A 20,774-nucleotide genomic window follows, 5' to 3' on the forward strand; every position below is an offset into this window, starting at 1 on the left:
TATGAATGTGTTCCCAAGTGTGTATAATGAACAAAAAATATTGTTTTATTAAAACAATATTTTTGAAAAATTGGGGGGAGATGTTATGATAATCTGGTTTTAAGTTAAATCTGGCTTTGGGTTATGTAATATGGAAGACTATGTGTTTCGCTGGCTGGAGAGAATAAAATATAACTGTGGCGGACATATCTCATTATGTCCTATCATGTGTTTAAACAACGACGGCGTGCTGAAATAATAAAATAATGACTTACCTGGAGAGCAGACATGTGTTCGGCAAGGTGGCTGACATTTTGTTTTTGTCTGTTCGTATAGCCAGACCGTGATCTGTGGAGCACCTGTCTGGTGGCTTTTCGTTTTTGGAATGATTTGATTGGTCGGCGAATTAATTTACATCGTAAGTTATGAGTTCTGCACGATGTTCTTGTGGAGTGCATTCTGTTGCACACGTCTTCAGATGCCTATATAAACTGGGAATCAACGCACAATCTTCAGAACTCGAAGTTAGAGTATCTCCTGTCCAGCACCGTCAGAAGTTACCACGTCAACAAGGCATGAAGGAGCGGCGACCGGTCATCTTGTTTAGCAGCCCTTGGCAGTCGTGCATTGAACTTTTCGTCATGGACTGATTTTCGTTTGGTGACTATTAATTACTAACTTAAACGCCAGAATTCTGTGGGAAAACTTTATGTATTTAAACATATATATTTTATATAAAAACATTTAAACACTTGCTACTTGTTATGTAATTTTGTCAAGAACGTGTGTGCTCAATGTTTTAGCTATTTAGTCAATTTATTAATCGGGCAATTAGTTTATTGCATTGAATAATGTGATATTAAATATCACACAGTCTATATCTAATAATTGTATTTAATTGCATGTGATAACCTGTACACATGGCAATTGTTTAGTACCATGATTGGATAATTCGGATTTATCAATCTTGATACACGTGACTTCTGCGGTCTATTAAAGTTTTTAATCCAGTTAGTGGTTATTGTGGATCGGGAAGGTCACAATATCTTGATTGTTTTTCAAGCATTTGATATTGATGTGTTTTACTGTGCTGACTATTCGCTCAGCAAACCAATGGACCTGGAATAATGCGGTGATGATGTCAACAGTGTGATTCCCCATTCTTGGGCAAAATCGCGGAATGGCTGTCCTGTGAACTGTGGACCATTATCACTTATTATGGAGTCTGGTTTACCGAATATAGCACACAGAGATTTCATTTCACGAGCTACCGCACTGCTCGTCACTGGGGTGGTAATCTGCTTCAATAATGGGTACTTCGAGAAGTAGTCTGCAACAACGAGATAGTGCTCGTCTTCTATCTGGATTAAATCTGTTCCTAGCTTCTTCCATGGAGCTGTTGGAATTTCGTGTGGCTGTAATGGTTCTGGAGCATTTTGGGATTGCAATTCCTGGCAAAAGGGACAACTTTTGACAAGTCTGTCAATGTCATTATTGATCAGCGGCCAATATACGATTCACGAGCGAGTTTCCTTATCTTCTCGATTCCTTGATGAGAAGCGTGTAATTGATTGAGAATATCTCCTTGTAGAGATTTTGGAATCAGAACTTGTCTCCCTTTGAATATTATTCCATCTTCCACTGCTAGCTCGTCTCTGCATGACCAGTAGGGACGAATGGCTTGAACAGGTAATTTCAGGTTGTCTGGCCATCCTGTGATGATGACTTCTTACAGAATGTTCAGTTCTGGATCGGCATTGGTTTCTTTCTTCAATTCTTCTTGTTTGAGACTGCCAAAATTGATGAGATCCAATTTGACATCCATGTTGTCTACTCTGACGTCTAACTCAACTTCTTTGTTGTTCGCCGGGTTTGGTAGTCGTGATTGTGTATCAGCTAATGTCATTTCACTGCCTGGTCAGTAAATCAGATCAAAATCATAACCCGTCAGCTTCAGGAACATGCATTGAAGACGTGGAGGGGCACATCAGTGATTAAAACGAATCTGCGACCGTAGAGGTATGTGTGAAATCGCTGAATTCCATGCACCAGGGCTAGTGCTTCTCGTTCGATGTTTGAGTAAGACGATTGTGTTGGCATCAAGGATTTGGAAGCAAATGCTATTGGCCTGTCTTGTAGCAGTGCTGCACCCAGTCCTTTGAGAGATGCATCGACCTCGAGTGTTAAGGGTTGTTCAACGTCGTAATAGGTGAGACATCATTTTTCAGTCACCAGAGTCTTGAGCTTGTCTAGACATGCTTGGTGATTGGAGTCCCAGAGGAACAATGTCTTTCTTCAGTAGTTCTCTCAATGGTTTTGATTCTGCGCTGTAATTTGGAATATACGAGCTCAGGTACGTCATGAGACCTAAGAAGCGTTGTAAATCTTCTTTCGTCTCTGGGGTAGGCATCATTTTGATGTCGTTGACTTTGGCAGGATCAGGGATGATACCATGGTCGGTATACATGTTCCTGAAGAATTCGATTGATGTTTTTTTGATAAAACATTTGTCAGAGTTGAAAACCAGACCTTTTTCTTTCGCTCTTTCCATCAGCATGGTTAGATTGTGGTCGTGTTCTTCTTCTGTTTCTCCGCAAACACACACGTCATCGGTGATACCGACGGTACTTGGCAAACCTTCGAGTATCTCTGTCATGTGATGCTAAAAGATGTCTTGGCTAACTGATAGCCCAAACAGTAATCTTGTCCAGCAGAATCTTCCAAATGGCGTTCTGAAGGTTGTGAGGAGTTGACTGGATTTGTCGAGGTGTACAGACCAATAACCTGCCTTGGCGTCCAGTTTTGAGAGGAATTTTGCCTTTGCAAATGTCGGATTGATTTCTTCCAGTGTTAGTATCTTAGTCGGGCATCGTCTAAAAGCTTGGTTTAGTTGAAAAGGATCGAGACACACTCGGATGGATCCATCTTTCTTTGTGACGTATGTTATTGACGAACACCAATCTGTATGCTCATTGACTTTTCGTATGACTCCTGATTCTTCTAACTTCTCAAGTTCAGCCTTGATCTTGTCTTCCTGGGAGGATCACAGTATGGCTCTGCATCTGTTTTTAAGTACAGTTTTACTGTTCCTTCAAAATTGCCAATGTTGTCAAACTGCTGTGGGTATATCTTCTTCAGGTCATTGACGGAATTATATGATTTTGACATTTGAAGAGTACCACACTCGCAGTTTATTGTGACTAATTTTAGGATTTCACGTTGGTAATCCTACGATTGCTGGACCTGGCACATCCACGACATAGAAAAGAGATTCATGGTATTTAGAGTTATTGAACTGGCATTTCAAATTGATAGTTCCTACACATTTGATTTGTTCGCCGTTGTAAGTTGAAAGCGTTACGTTTCGTAGTGGGTTCAAGAATTTCACCAAATGGCTTTTCACCGTACATCTGCCTGTACGTTTGAATAGGTAAGGTATTACTTGAAGTGCCAGTGTCGATTTTTAGTTTCAAGTTATGCCTTCCTGTGATATTTGGTGCTTGAATTTTCAGTGTTGTGAAGGCATTATCATGTGACATTTTGTCGACTGTATCCATGCACTTGTCTGATACTGTGATTGAGTAGTAGTCAGAGAGTACTCTTCACTGTCAGACTGTTCTTCGGCTTTAACTTCGTTGAATTCGCCTTGATTATGTGAACGTTGATGAGGCTGACGACGTTTAGATCGTCCTCGTCGGATGTTCGGCTTTTTGTGGTTTTTAGTTTTGCGACACATTTTCGACCAATGTCCTTTGGCACCACACGAATTGCATGTGTCGTGATAGGCTGGACATGATTTGAACTTGTGCTTCAAACCACAATCAGAACACATTTTGAGTATATTTTCAGATTTTGGTGTGTGCAAATCTTTAACTTGTTGGTGTCCTGCACTGATTGCTTCGTATCGTCTTCCTTCATCTAGTGCGTGTGCAAGATCATAACTTTTAGGTTGGCCTAGTAGGTCTGTTGGAAGGATTCGAATGGTGTACTTGCTATGAGAAGTTCAAGAATTCGTTCTTGCAGTTCCGGATTCGAAAATTCGCATTTTAGGGCTAATGTTTTACAAGTGACAAACTCATCTACACTTTCAGTGCTTTTCTGGCGAAACAGCATAAGTTCTAGTCTATATACTCTGAAGTTGACTTGCAGCTTTAACTGCTTCTCAAAATATTCCCATAGGCTGTTTGGGTTATCGAGTTCGTCATTTGATAGACTAGAAGCATTTAATCTACAAAGTCCTTCGTTACCAATTCCCCGTTTTATTTTCAGAGCAGTATAACTGTATCGTTTGTTTGAATAAACTCAATGTTTTCCCAACGTCGGTTGATGACCAATACATTAATGGAATTTGCGCCATTTTAATGTCCTTTTGACACTCGTGTTTTGTTGACCGATTGGCGATTTAATCGAGCAATAAGAATGTCAGGTTTTTTTTTTACACTTACAACTGTGTGAGAAATGGTTCGTTTCAACAAGCTGCCACCATGTTATATTTTCTAGTTGTTTGTTGGTTGACTAAATAAGCATATTAAGTCAAAGCGTGGTAAAGAAGATCATGTATATTGCCATGTTGGTTGGTTAACTACAAAAGTGGGAATCATATAAAACTGAGGATTCAAATAATACGAATGGTGATTATCATAACAGGTTCCCCCCCCCCCCCCCCCCCCCCCCCCCCCCCCCCCCCCCCCCCAATGCATTTTCTGGATCCACCACAGCTTTATAAGCATGAGGCCAACACAATACTGAGACATGGCATACCGATAATCCAAGATAGTTGTTGGCACAGAAGTTGAGTATGTTAGTTGTCTGCCCTTTAACATTGATGTTTGCTCCCTGGGCCGACGTGATAATCCGTTCTGCTTTCCACGTTCCGGCATCGCGGATGTCCTGTAATTGTTTGTCAAGTAGTTCTCGGGTAGCAGCAAGGGATGCAGTGGTCGCTCGACTGTTTAGTATCAGAGACTTGCTTTTTAACCTAATACCTGCAACATCAACAACAACAAATAAATGTAGTGGTGTCAATAAACAAAGAGAAAAAAAGCAGAATTATTTCAACAGGGTTTAAGATGTTAATCACCAAACTATTAAAAGGACAGACCCTTGTATATTTTGCACCATTAGCCTAGAGCCGTTTATGATCACTGAAATCAAACATTACTTATATTTTATTGCTTAGATTATCCATTTCCGTACAACCAGTGTTTCTGGTCATCCTGGTGTTTCTAATACCACAACATGTATTTTTTATATTTTTAAAAATGCACATGCGTCTGAGAAGTAACGGTTATGGAGTGACGTTTTAGTCTACTTTAAAGTGTATTTCAACATCACAGACTCTCGTTTCACTCTGTTGTATCCAACTTTGTTACAAGTCTATAAATTAACCAAACTTAGAGACCATTTTTACAGGTTGAAACTAGGCTCTAGATGAAAAATATGCCTTAGTGTTTAAAGTCTGTACCTTTACATGTATTATATGAATGATATCAGTCTAGATCCCTCATTATACCGGTACTGACAGGATATCAAATTTGAATTTTTCAGACAACCAATAAGTCGTTCGTCTGGTTTTAGTGTTTACATGAACAACTTTTTTCAGTAATTCAGAATGAATGAATGAATGAATGTTTACAGATATCCCAGCACAAAATACAAAAATGAAAAGGTTAATGGGCAACAATATTCAAATGAGACTCTAAGATTAGCGATTTTCGTAGCTTTTTTCCTATCCTAAATACAAAAATAAAAATTTTGTATGCTAGGACTAACTTAAACGCTATCAGGGAAGATTGTTTTTTAAATATTTAACCAATTTCAATTTAGGCTTAAACAAGTATAATATTGATCTGTAGATGATATTTGTCAAACATTTTAAAACCTTGATATAATTTAACCAAAGTTTATCAACGTTAATTTCGATTCGTTGAAAATTAGAAATTCTGTAAAATGTGATTCATAGTAACGAGAAATTTTCCTGTGACAGTGGCACAAGATCTCGCGCACTGCGGTGCATGTTCGTAATACATGGTACATGCTCTTGTGACAGGTAAAATTGGTTTTAAACTGAATTAATATAACGGTAGCTGCATAGGTACCTTCGCATGAGCCAGATGAGGCTATGTATTGGCATGCTCTGACAGTCACAAAGTTAATATTATTGGCCAGTTTGTCTGACACTAGGTACAGTCGCTAGAATGCCTTTGCATTTGCTATTAACAGACCCGATTCAGTCCAAAACAAGCTATACAAGAGTCGAACTCTGCGTGGAGAATCCGTAATCGGCCGACTTGGCTTGGCTTGGAATAGCAGTATCTTTCTCACACCAGCAATGTGATAATGTTGGGGTATTTTTTGATGAACGATAACAGCTTTTGCACAAATGATCTGGCGTTTATGTTAATATAAAGACGGAACACCTTTCAAAAAACCAAACAAACCCAGCCCCAAAAGACAAACCTCTTAACCCTACAGTTTGAATGACAGAGACCAGGCTCCGTATTCATAAACATACTTAAGTCAATGTATGATACCTAAATACATACTTAAAGTACATAGATAAGTATCATATATTCACTTAAGTACGTTTATGAATATGGAGCCTGGCGAGTATTTTACCCCACACCTTTTTTTTTACTGGTGTACTACTTGGATGTGTTGATACTAGACAATTTTAACATTATCTGCAATGGAAATTGTTTTGGTCCAAGAGAACCATTAAGCCTAACCCACACTAGCGCAGTGCATAAAAAAAACCCACTACTCGGAAGCAGCAGACGCCAGGAGCGGCAAAGGGGGAGCCAAAGCTGTTGGCTAAACTGGCAGTGGCGGCCCCTCCCCCTGCAGCACCAACGCCAATGGAAACAGGAAAAGTGTCATCTGCACCAACCAATCCACCGGCGTCTCCATGAGTTGTTGCGACAGCGGTTGCAGAGCGTCAAGCCAAGAAGAGGAAGGTGTCAGTCCAGGACTTGTCCGATACACAGCCCACGACTTGGCAGATCGCACGCAACAAGCTTCCTGGACGGTACCGCGACTGTGTGAAGGGGGAGTTCACTGCGACCTCTCAGCTGCCAGGCCCCTTTGTCACCAAGAGCTGGAGACCAACACCAACTGGACAAGGGTGGTACCAGTTCCAGTACATTGAGGGAAGTCGCACCTACTACCTGACGTCAGAGTGGAATGGGATGTACCGGCAAGGCTTGCTGAAATCAGACATGGATAATCCAATCGTCCATCAGATTATCAAGCTGATACTTCCGGAAGACTACTCAGCAATACTTCGGGGAGAGTGCTACATCGACCTGCCTCACTTCTTCCCGAAGTTCCGAGCCGATCATCACATCAACTTGCCATGAGTTCCGCTGCGCACCCTCTCCTAGGACATGTACTTTCTTTTTTAGGGTTTAGTTGGACTTACATTTCTGGCCGCTATTCAGAATTTCATGGGGTTTTTTTTGGGTTTTTTTTTCGTAAACAGTCCGACGCAGTTTATTTTGGCAGCCTGTCTAAATTGTTCAAATCACCTTAAAACCTTTTCGGTTGAGCTCTCTAATTTTATTGTTTGGACTTAAAGTTTTGTAGCACATTTTGGCCTTCGGTCTTTGACCTAACTACTAAATTCGTATTCCAAATTCCGCCCACCTCAAACTTACCCTCCCCCTGGTCCGGACCATATAGATTTAAACTTTTAGACCTTTGTTCAAAATTTTATGCTAAATTAAAAAAAATTTTTTATTAAATAGTCTGATCCTCTCTTCTTTCTCTTATTTATTTTTGGACTGTCCTTCTAAAATGCTCCAAATTATATAAATATTCAGCCGAGCAGTCAATTCAATTATTTTTGGCTTGTAACTTTTTTCTTTCTAATTTTAATCCTACTAATTTCTTTTACTAATTGCTATTTTCAAAATTCTGTCCATTTTCAACCCAACCCCTACCCACCATCCCAAATCAGGCGTGTTATTTATCTATCTATCTAATTTCTTTTTGACCTCCCGATCTAATCTAGCGACCAAATTTAATTAGTAGAATTTTCTTTATTAATTATATTAATTAGAGATGCGCATCAAAATTTTAAAGGCCCACTACTTAATTTTTGGATGTAAATTTCAAAATTATCCCCTTAATTTTGTTCTGTCCCGGAGCAAGTCACTGGCTATCCAGAGACAGGCCCCGGGACGGACATGCTCGAAACTCTAGTGGTATATGAGCATGTTAAAATTATTCGCACACGCACTCACATCAAAAAAACATTATTTTCAATGAAGAAGAAGGAAGAAGGAATTGTTTTATTTAAAGGAAGGGACAATTCAGGCCAGGAATGCATATTCAACAATATATAATGCACATTATTGCTTAATATCAACAAGTATAATTGTATAGTTAATTAATAAAATGCTTAAATGTGACGGCTATTACATATAACGGGCGCAGCCATTTTGTACCATCTCAGTAAATACGCCCTCTGGCGAGCTGGTGGTTACATAATACCTGACGTGTCACGTCAGGAATTAGTCTTCAAACTGAAGAAACAAAACATACCTGATTTTTGTGGATGCATCACAATAATCTGTAATAATAGCCATCCCAGTAAGCCAGCAACAATAATATATTATTTTTCAATACAAAATAAACCACCAATGTCAAAGTGTTGAAATAACTGTATTATGTTTTGTACATAAAATAACCCATGTACTGAAAAAATAATCACAGTGTTTTCTTGGTTAATTGGTCTTTTCTTTTCATAGCCTGTACCTTTGGTTCCTGATTGGCAGGTGTATATTTAGACAGTCCCCAGACACTGTGTCTAGACACACTGAAAAGACGTGCCTCTTTTATTAAGATCACAGGGTATTGTGTGTTAACCATACGGCCGTCCTGCTTTATTACTGTAAATAATTCTGTAAAACCCTTGATTAAGTAGACTTTTCTATCTAAAATCACAAAACTGACCAATTACATTGTCCCAAAGAAAAGAAAATTATCACTTGGGTATCGTGAGTGGTCGTTTTTGCTTGAACGTACCCTACCAATAGGCCTAATAATATGCATTTTTACTTTCGATTTTTTAAAAAAGAAAAATACTATAACTCCATTTCATTCTACTGAAATATATTTAGTTAAATAGTTTATTATACTATCAAGTCATTTATGTTGTTTTACAAGTCAGGTTGATGAAAGCGAAGCGCCTTGTCATAAATTAGAGCGTTTGATTACACTGTGCATAGAGGAGATGGACGGAACTGACGTCACTTCACCCCAAGCTATACCACCAGACGTCACAAAAACAAAACAAAATGGCTGCCCCCAGTTAGCAGGAATAATCATGGTTTTTTTTATTAACTCTAAAATAATGCATTTTTCATTTATTAAAGTGTCCATATGTGTTGGTGGTCCGGGTATGCATCTTTCCAACACATCTTTCCAACACATAAGGCTCTTGTTTGAGTTGACTCTACTTTTAACGACACACTCAACACATTTAATTTACGGTTATATGGCGTTGGACATATGGTTAAGGACCACATATATACTACTCAAAAGAATTTAAGGGTCAAAAATTTATAACCAAATAAGTTTCAGAGTGTATTAGATTGACGATGTAAACTACACCAATTTTTTTATTTATTGTTCCATATTTACAAAAAACCACAAATAAATGTCACTGTATACAAGAAAGTCACATGACATGCTGTCAAAGTTGAAGGTTGTCAAACATGGATTTTACACATTAGAACATTCGTTTAATAGTGTGTGAATCCACCCCTGGCGCAAATACACTCGACACATCGTTGCCTCATGCTGTTGATCAGATGTCTGAAGAACTTTTGGGGAATGGCCTGCCACTCTGCCATAAGAAGTTGACCCAGATCATGAAGGTTGGCCGGAGGGGCATGGTTATCCCGAACTCTCCTGCCTAATTCGTCCCAGGTGCCTCTATTGGGGCCAAGTCAGGCGAATATGCTGGCCAATCCATCCTGGCGATACCTTGTTGTCTGAGAAAGTCCGTTACTACCCTGGCGCGGTGGGGTCTGGCATTGTCATCCTGCAGAACTGCCCCGCCGCCAATCTGCTGAAGGCCTGGGAGAACCAACGGCCGGATAATCTCATTCAGATAGCGGATTCCATTTAGATTGCCATCCACCACATAGAGGGGGGTCCTGTGGTGAATAGAGATGCCGCCCCACACCATGACGCTGCCACCACCGAACTGGTGACGTTGTCTAACGTTAACGTCAGCGAAGCGCACCCCAGGACATCTGTAGACACGAACCCGACCGTCGTTGAACTGGAGACTAAACCTGGACTCATCAGTGAACATCACTCGACCCCACTGAACACGTTGCCACTGCAGATGAAGCGTGCACCAGTGACGTCTGGCCATTCTGTGACGTGGTAGGAGTGGTGGTCGAACAGCCTGGCGACGGCAGCGTAGATTATTGGCTCTCAGATGATTGCGTATGGTTTGATCAGACACTCGAGTTCCAGTCGCAGTCCGCAGATTGTCACGTAATCGGCGTGCAGTGGTTGTGCGTTGACGTAGAGCCATATTGGTGATGTAGCGGTCCTCTCTATTTGTAGTGCTTCGGGGTATTCCCGAACTTGGACGATTTCGAACAGAATTCGTTGCTTGGTACCGTTGCCACAGTCGGCCAACGACACTCTGACTGACACCAAGTCTCAGAGCAACATTTCTTTGCATATTGCCATCCTGAAGCCAAGCAATAGCCCTTCCTCGATCTTCGATAGTCAGTTGAAGTCGTACCATTGTCGAATTTGGAGTGTGCACCGTACACGAACGCAAGCTCCAATTATACGGAAATTCAGCACTGGGAACATGGAATACACGTGCAAAGCGTGCAAATGAAGCGCTTTGTGAAAAAGCAAGTTATGGGCACTTAGCAGACCTTTCGCTTTCGCCCTAATTTACGTGCAAATGTAAGCACGTTTTCGCCATTAGAACTAGTCGACAGTGTCAATGACAGTGGATTTTAATTCATTTATGGGTTGCTTAGACCCACTTTCGTCAAAATGGAACAATACCATGCGTGACATTATGGTCTAGCTAATATAATTGACATTCAGAAAATAATGTCGAAAATATCGTCTGACCCTTAAATTCTTTTGAGTAGTATATATTGAGAAAGGAAACCCACTGTCGCCACTTCATGGGCTACTCTTTCCGATTAGCAGCAAAGGATCTTTTATATGCACCATCCCACAGACAAGACAGTACATACCACGACCTTTGTTACACCCAGTTGTGGAGCATTAAAGGTATTAAAGGTGCTATCTCAAAGTTGCAAATCATGTTTTTATTAAATTTTGCTTTAACATTTAAAGCCTACACCTTTAAAACTATATGCCCATAAATGATTATAGGAAATAATTTTATCTACTAGCAGAAAATACATTTTTATTGAAGAATCTTTCTCACAAATAGTAAAGTAAAGTTTGTTTTATTTAACGACGCCGCTAGAGCACATTGATTTTTTATCTTATCACAGCTATTGGACGTCAAACATATGGTCATTCTGACACTGTTTTTAGAGGAAACCTGCTGTCGCCACATAGGCTACTCTTTTTACGACAGGCAGCAAGGGATCTTTTATTTGCGCTTCCCACAGGCAGGATAGCACAAACCATGGCCTTTGTTGAACCAGTTATGGATCACTGGTCGGTGCAAGTGGTTTACACCTACCCATTGAGCCTTGCGGAGCACTCACTCAGGATTTGGAGTCGACATCTCGATTAAAAATCCCATGCCTCGACTGAGATCCGAACCCAGTACCTACCAGCCTGTAGACCGATGGCCTGCCACGACGCCACCGAGGCCGGTCTCACAAATAGATGCTCACATATAACTTCTGATATAGCACCTTTAAAGGTAGGGTCAACTCAAACAAGAGCCGTATGTGTTGGAAAGATACATACTCGGACCACTAACACATACTGACACTTTAACAAATGAAGAAAGCGTAATTTTAGAGTTAATAAAAAAACATGATTATTCCTGCTAACTGGGGGTAGCCATTTTATTTTTTTCGTTTTGAAAATAATGACGTCCGGGTGTGTATAGCTTTGGGGCGTCAGCACCGTTCAATCTAATTTACGTCCTCTATGCACAGTGTAAACAACGCTCTAATTTTAGACAAGGCGCTTCGCTTTCATCAAACTGATTGTAAAACAACATAAAACTGATAGGGTAGCCATTTAGTCTAAATATATTTCAATTTGCATCATAGAACGAAATGGAGTTATAGTATTTTTCTTTTTTTAAAAAATCCAAAGAAAAAATGCATATTATTAGGGACCTATTGGTAGGGTACGTTCGAGCAAAATTACCACTCACGATACCCAAGTGTGATACTTTTCTTTACTTTGGACGACGTAATTGGTACAACTTGTAGTTTTGTGATTTTAGATGGGACAGTTACTTAATCAGGGTTTTACGCAAGAATCTACTTACAGTAATACGGAAGGCTGATAAAGTCCATTACGATTTGAGGGATATCTGTGTGGTTATCACACAATACCCTGTGATCTTAATGAAAGAGGCACATCTTTTTATTGTCTAGACACAGTATCTGGGGACCATGGGCGTATGGGGACTCTTTGATTTAGGGGGGCTGGAGGGGTTGATTTGCCCGAAATTTTACCCAGATAAAAACTGCCAGAATTTTCCCCACTGTTTTGCCCGAATTTGGGGGGGGCAATTGCCCCCCCTGCCCCCCCGGGTCATACGCCCATGCTGGGAACCCTCTAAATATACACCTGTCAATCAGGAACCACAGGTACAGGCCACGGAAAGAGAAGACCAATTTATCAAGAAAACACTCCGATTATTATTTCAGTACATGGGTTAATTTATGTACAAAACATAATACAGTTATTTCAACACTTTGACAATGGTGGTTTATTTTGTATTGAAAAATAATACATAATTATTGCTGGATTACTGGGTGGCTATTATTACAGAACATTGAGATGCATCCGCAAAAATCAGGTAAGTTTTGTTTCTTCAGTTCAAAGACTAATTACGTAACCACCAACCCGCCAGGGGGCGTATTCATTGGGATGGTACAAAATGGCTGCGCCCGTTATATAAAATAGCTTTCACATTTAACCGTTTTATTAATTAACTAACAATTATACTTGTTGATATTAAGCAATAATGTGCATTATATATCGTTGAATATGCATACCAGGCCAAATGCCTTAATTGTCCCCTCCTTTAAGTGCTTGCACGATTGTGTAAATTTCTAATGTACTTATATTGAATTTATCTTCACGAAATATACTGGTCATAATTAATACTTTATGCTGCAATTCAAAATAATCAGTTAACTTGCAGTTTTAAATTAAAAGTTTGTTTAGGGGTAAATGAAATTGCCACATATCCACCAAAATGTGTTATAGTCTGTTCCAATAAAGGTCATAAATCTATTTACCGACATCTTTATTTTAATTTCAAGAGTAAACACCACCTTGTACATCAATGACAGCCCAAGCAAGTGAATGCTAAATTAGGTACAGTGTCATTAAATTGATATTTACAAAATATTTACTTGTCAGTTTAATATGAAAGAAATAATTGACGAAAATAATTTTTATTCTATTTCCGACACTACTTTAGTCCATACAATCATCGTATAAAAAATATTTTTGTAAATGATTTGTTTGGTTTCACGTAAGAAAAAAGAAAAAGGGTTTTGGAACACACCCCCCCCCCCCCCCCCCACTATTTTTGTGTGCAATTTAGAAATGAACTGGCTCACAAACTTGTAGTAAATTTGTGGACGTCATTGACGCTTCGCTGCAGAAACGAGCTACGTTAGTGTGGGACAGGCTTTAGTGTTACGCAAAAGGGAAAGCTAACCAGACACCAGTACATTGCCAAACTCCTATGTCATAACTGTCTTAACCAAGGCTGTAGACACTTTGACATGCAACTCTAAACAGTGGAAATGTTTCTTTAAAAAGGAATACCATATCCAAACATCCGTATGGCATTTCTTGTTGATTCCATTCCAAATGACACCTTGACATGCGCTTCTTAAGTTCCTATAAAATCGTAGGTGTGACAGCTGCCAACCAATGAAAAATGAGGATTGAGGGTATTTCGCCTTCATAGACTGGTATACTAATATGTTACTGATATCCTATAACGTGCCGGGATCACCCAAATGACGGATTTACAAAAAAAAAAAAAAATATATATTATATGTATATATATATATATATATATATATATATATATATATATATATATAAATATAATATATATATATATATATATTATATATATATATATATATATATGAAAAATATCCGCCCGGTCCCCCCTTCCCCTAACCCTAACCTTAACTCCAACCCTAACCCCAACCCTAGCCCTAACCCCAGCCATAACCCCAACCCTAACCCTAACCCTAACCCTCAACCCTAACTAAAAATAATAATGGAGGGGACCGGGCGGATATTATAATATATATATAGATAATATATATATATATATTATATATATAGATATATATATATATATATATATCTTTTTTTTTTATTATTTTTTTTTTTTTAAAAGAAAGCCCCCACCTCAAACCAATAATTATTATAAAAATTCGAGTTATAATTAACATCATAATGTATGCATGTACTTTCCACAGTCTATTTTTTTAAATCACATTTCATCAAGCAAACATGTTCTGATTGTGGAATTATTAATATCATGGTTAAAATTTGAAATACACATGCATGATTTTATATAGTATGCTGCATGTAAAATATCTCTTACGAAAAATACTCTTTGAACACGGTTTCATTGTAACTTTACAGTTTAATAGACGTTTTGCACTGGATCATTACTATAGAAGGAGGAAAACGCTATACGATAAAAGCAAGGAGGAGTGAAACCAGTCTATTATTGCGGAAGTGGTACAATTTGGCGGTGAAATTGAAAACACAACATGGCACAAATCGAAAGAACTGTTGAAGTCTTTACATTTCTTCCACTTGACAGTATTAAAGATGGTACATTTATATTTTGCTGATATTTATAATCTATATGTGTCAGTAGAAAGTTAATTTGACGAGAATTCCCTTTGCAAACCATTTTTATGATTTTACTTTAGCCTTTCCTTTTCATCATGAGTGACAGGACTGACAGTTCTGAGTTCAGTGGAACCCAAATAAAATAGCTAGTGATTAGTTAGACTTAGAACCAATGGAATGAAATGGACCCATATATCAGCCGTCAGACCTATTTTGGACTTTAGGATTAGAGTTAAATTTAGTTCATCAAGATTAACCTTGACTGCATGTGCAAGCAGGATCGTAGTCATAACGGCCCCAGTACTAAACGGCCTTAACAATAATTGGTCAAAACGGCCCTAAAAGAGTCAAAACGGCCAAAGTGAAAACAGTCATAATGGCCCTTGAAAAAAAGTCAAGACGGCCTTGGATATAATACTTTAAAAATCATCTACACAAGTGTCAAGAAAGATGACTGCAAAGACAGTTTTTATAGTACGGTCTCACTACACGAATATTATCTGCGTCTTATTTATGGTTGAATAAACAAGGAAATGTAAGGAAATGTTTTATTTAACGACGCACTCAACACATTTTTTATTTACGGTTATATGGCGTCGAGAATAAACAAAGAGTTTAAAATCTACATATGTGGTTAGTGTACTAGTACATCTGTGTTAATATGTAGATTTTAAGTACAGGTAAGTTTTGGAGAAACATGAATAGTTATTATTTATAACACATTGCCCAAGCCATTATACAAGAGATTGCACCAAGCAAAGGGCATCCTACCCCAACTCTACCTCAAAGCCCAAACCCTCCAAAATGAGAGTACAAAGATACACCTCAACACGATGCATTTATATATGTTAAAAAAATAAATGTAGGAAAAATATTTTTTAGAAAACATACTAATTAATATTAACTGATGACTGGATAGCATTTAAATAATATATTGCAATTAGTATTAAAAACAACAAATACACGTACATATATTAAATATGTTTATAAAAAACATCATTAAATATATTATTTGACTTATAGGCTTATTTGCAAAAACAATAAATGTCTACAGATTTCGCAGACATCGGTAGCTCGGACAGCATGTGATACAGTCGGATCACTACGAGATCAAGGAATCTTAAGTGGTGGTGTGTGTACTGCCAATATGCTACGGTATCTGTGATTAGGTAATGTCGTTGTAAAGAGGTGTTTTCAGACGTCGAATGCACGTTTGTTCCTAATTTGCTCTGTCGGTGTCGGAAGGTGTGAATTCCGTTGTAATGAACAGAATAACACTGATGTACGTTTGTTCCCGACAATTTGTGGTCGGATGGTGTAAATGTTGCAGTAACGACAGTCGTTGTAACGAGGTCTGACTGTATATGTTAGAACAATAAATGTAGGAAAAATATTATTTTTTTAGAAAAAATCGCATTAACATTCTCTAGGCCTATCTGTTTTCGTCTTCGGGCGATGTTTGGGATATCGTTATGTACAGCCCGAACATGAAAATTGCGATTTTTTTTTCAAAAAATATTTCACCTACATTTATTTTTTTAACATATATAAATGTATCGTGTTGAGGTGTATCTTTGTGCCAAATATGAACAATGTACACCTCGGCATTAACATTCTGGCTTAGATAATTGTCGTAATCCCCGGGTGTGAAGTGGTCACTGCAGATCGAATCCCATCTTGATGGTCCTTTCCAATACGTACGTGTTCGGTTTAAGAACTGCTTCCGTGCAAACAATGTCGGTTTGTCTTTTGGAAAAATATGCAAACTTCTTTTGCCTTTAACTGCAGCTTTTGTACATCCATACACCTAACAATGGTTTACCATGTTTCACATTTGAAAGATATCTTCAAAATAATATTCCAAACATACAATTCAGTCCAACAGAATAAAAATTTTGCTTTTTAAAAATACAGGTTGCGAATCACGTGTTCATGTTATGCCGGTTAGCGTGTCACGGGGTCACCTGACTTGAGTTCAGAGGCTAATAAACTGTTACCAGTGATTCCGTTGTTTCGGTTGTTTTTATACATATTTTTGAACTGCCTGTGATATAGGCTATATTGATTACTAATTATTACTAATGGGAATTAATTTAACGTGATAGTACCTATTGGCCGTTTTGACCATTTCTTTTGGCCGTTTTGCCTTTTTTCTTTGGCCGTTTTGCCTTTTTTCTTTGGCCGCTTTGACTTACATGTTCAGGGCCGTTTCATCATGGGCCGTTTTGACCGCATACCTGCAAGCACAAGTCAAAGTTAATATCTTAAATATGGAGAAAGCATTACGCATGTAGCAGTCATATGGCCGTTCCGAGCTATTTTGCTCGGAATGATATTGAGGTAAAAATAACTACTACCGTCACGTTTTCCCACCCTGAGGCTGATCGTTTATTGTGATCTATTTCAAGCTTATGGATACCAAGAAATACTTACTTTGAAACGATCTTCACTTTGAATTAAAGAAAAAAAGTCCGACTGTGGGTTTTCTTTAAAACGCACGGTTATTGTTATCTGCCCTTATTGAAGGGAAATAAAACTCGGAACAGTCTTGTATGTGAAAAAGGATCAGTAAATTTATACAAAAACCCCATAAAACTAAAAATGAATTAAAGTTAATAAAATAACTTAAAAGTAAAAATAAATTAAAATTAATATAAAAAAATAAAATGATATAAAATAAATTTAATTTAATAAAATATTAAAACAACATTTATTAATTAAGTAATTGAAATGAAATAAAAATATAATTTAATTACAAAGATATTTTGTTTAAATGTCAATACTAATTTTTAAAATAAATAATAATGAATATATAAATGAAATAAAACAACACATTGTTCTCATTTGTCAGTAATTAAAATTTTACTGCTGTGTCTTGCTTCTTCCTTCAGTGTTCCATTTAACAACAAAATAATACTTTAAAATAAAAGTTAATTAAATTCTCTTAGAATCTCTACACGTAACTAAAACATAAGTACCAAGTTTTAAACTTACCTATCTTTTTCTCAATTATCTTCTGAAGAAGTCGGGGGTGGGGGGTGGCATGAGGAGGCCAGAGACTTGAACAAGATACACCAAATTTGATGTGTGCCTTGTTGAGTATTTTCCATAAGTGAAACAGAAATAATTCCCCATTAAAAGGTTCGAGCTGCATTGTCCTAACAGGATGGCAACATCCTTCAGCTTGCTGATGGTGCACTGTATAATAAAATCGCATGTAGTATTGGTCACATATAGGAGATTTGGTGCTTACTTTGAGGTAATGAAACAAATTAATACTTGAATGCCACTTTCTGCTGTGAAGAGATTAAATACATGTCGTCATCTAATGTTGACTTTCTTCAGATCCACCCGTAAACTGAGCTATATAGGGACGTGTGTAACATCTTGTGCTGTGACCAGTCAAGCGTTGTTAATCCTCGGCCACATTCATTTCAGTAATGCCAGAAAATACTAATTAATACAGTAACTTTAATTTTAACATAATGGCACATTATCAACTACTTAATAATATCATGTTTTTAATGAAACATAAACTGTTTTGTTTAAACTTTATTACCGGAAGTAGTATTTCATATCGAAATATTATGATTAGTACCGAGTGTAAAATGAATTCATCAGCATAAAACATGAATAATTTGATAAATATTGTTGCTAATCGAAAAGAACCAATTTTGAAACCACCTTACAAACACTTTACAAGTAAACTCTACAGTTCTAAACAGATCTTGAATGAGCAATTACTGTAAAATACTTTATTTTTGCGTGGAATATATAAAATCTGAAAATAAATTTCACGCGAAATTAAAGGCTGACAAATTGAACATTAAAAAATAAAATTAAGTCTTGTTCATTCAGACCCAAGACCTTGTTAGTTTCCACTGCACAGGACTACAGTAGTAACAATGCAACACTTAAAACTTTATACCAAGAAACGATATCAAAGTACAAACAATATATCACATGATAATAAACAATACTAAGTTTTGGGATGGTTTTCTTACACGAAAATACATATACTTAAAAGGAAGCATCAAAGTATGTTAAAATGTGGAAATGAAAACAATCTGGGTTGGGCTTGTACAGCGATACTATACTCATAGTTCATATTGAGCCTTTACACTAAAGATTTTTCCTTTTGGTCAGTCATAAACTGTACTGAACGAGTATTTTGACTAATAAATATTGTTTACATCAAACTTGTGCTAGCATTGCACCTTTCAATTTCCGTTTTGTTTTTGGGTTCGGTTAAGTTTGAGAATTACGAAAAAGAGCATGGTGTAGCCGAAGCTTACAGTATATTTTAAACAATAAAAGTCAGAATTATTTACATTGGAACCGGTACTACATTTTTTTTATTGGGTTAGGGATAGGAATTTGTGAAAATAAATGCTCACGAACTGATTCATTTTCATTAAATCGTGAAAATTTTATCGTGCGAAAATAAAGTATTTTACAGTACTCCAACCAAGTGCTTACCAATGCATAACAAAGTGTGTACCGGGGTACATGTATACAGTATAATTAAATATTTTTTGATCATCATGTACATATACATGTATGTAAGTTTTATTCTGGAAAGTATTTCAATTTGATTATGGAAGCTAGACAAAGAAAGTGTATATCTTGACAGCATGTTGATAAAATTATTTTAGTAATTCTTCATACGTCTGTTTATATTTCAGACTGGGTGAAAGCAGCATGGGAGAGTGACTTCGCTGACCTAGAGTCGTCTCCCTCTGGTTTTGAAGATGTCCTGCAAGATGATGGGTACTGTGTCATTCAGCTGAAGTCTTGCAACGATCTCCTCAAGGAATGGCTTCTGCAGGAGGAAGCTGACACGGGAGAAGGTATAATATTAAACACAGACACTAATTAATCTAGGATTGGAAACGTGGGAGAAGTTTAAACAGACACTAATTAATCTAGGATTGAAAATGTGGAGACGTTAAACACAGACACTAATTAATCTAGGATTGGAAACGTGGAGACGTTAAACACAGACACTAATTAATCTAGGATTGGAAACGAGTCGTTAAACACACTATTTAATAGAAGTTAAACAGACACTAATTAATCTAGGATTGGAAACGTGGAGAAGTTAAACACAGACACTAATTAATAGAAGTTAAACACACTAATTAATCTAGGATTGATAACGTGGAGAAGTTACATACAGACACTAATTAATAGAAGTTTAAACAGACACTAATTAATCTAGGATTGGAAATGTGGGAGAAGTTAAACACAGACACTAACTAATCTAGGATTGAAAACGTGGAGAAGTTAAGCACAGACACTAAATAATCTAGGATTGGAAACATGGAGAAGTTAAACAGACACTAATTAATAGAAATTAAACACACTAATTAATCTAGGATTGGAAATGTGGAGAAGTTAAACATAGACACTAATTAATAGAAGTTAAACAGACACTAATTAATCTAGGATTGGAAACGTGGAGAAGTTGAACAGACACTAATTAATAGAAGTTAAACAGACACTAATTAATCTAGGATTGGAAATGTGGAGAAGTTAAACAGATACTAATTAATAGAAGTTAAACAGACACTAATTAATCTAGGATTAAAAACGTGGAGAAGTTAAACAGACACTAATTAATCTAGGATTGGAAATGTGGAGAAGTTAAACAGACACTAATTAATCTAGGATTGGAAACGTGGAGAAGTTAAACAGACACTAATAGAAGTTAAACAGACACTAATTAATCTAGGATTAAAAAC

The 20,774-nt window shown here is 37.4% G+C and overlaps 2 protein-coding genes across 2 annotated transcripts in view; one reads left to right on the forward strand and one right to left on the reverse strand.

Annotated features, from left to right (window-relative positions):
* LOC121380619 (2-amino-3-ketobutyrate coenzyme A ligase, mitochondrial-like) overlaps positions 1-14,095 on the reverse strand; it is a 31,009-nt gene extending 16,914 nt beyond the window's left edge. The window contains exons 1-2 of the mRNA XM_041509521.1: positions 13,972-14,095; positions 4,741-4,964 (exon numbers count right to left, since the gene is read on the reverse strand). Coding sequence (XP_041365455.1) covers positions 4,741-4,964; positions 13,972-14,011 — 264 coding nt within the window. The 5' untranslated portion in view covers positions 14,012-14,095. The remainder of the gene's footprint in view (positions 1-4,740; positions 4,965-13,971) is intronic.
* Positions 14,096-14,913: 818 nt separating this feature from the next.
* The window catches only part of LOC121381760 (condensin-2 complex subunit D3-like), a 73,863-nt gene continuing 68,002 nt past the window's right edge, over positions 14,914-20,774 (forward strand). The window contains exons 1-2 of the mRNA XM_041511110.1: positions 14,914-15,009; positions 19,716-19,880. Of these exons, the coding sequence (XP_041367044.1) occupies positions 14,946-15,009; positions 19,716-19,880 (229 nt within the window). The 5' untranslated portion in view covers positions 14,914-14,945. The remainder of the gene's footprint in view (positions 15,010-19,715; positions 19,881-20,774) is intronic.

The sequence above is a fragment of the Gigantopelta aegis genome, chromosome 9, assembly GCF_016097555.1.
Source record: "Gigantopelta aegis isolate Gae_Host chromosome 9, Gae_host_genome, whole genome shotgun sequence".
NCBI classification, from domain to species: domain Eukaryota; kingdom Metazoa; phylum Mollusca; class Gastropoda; order Neomphalida; family Peltospiridae; genus Gigantopelta; species Gigantopelta aegis.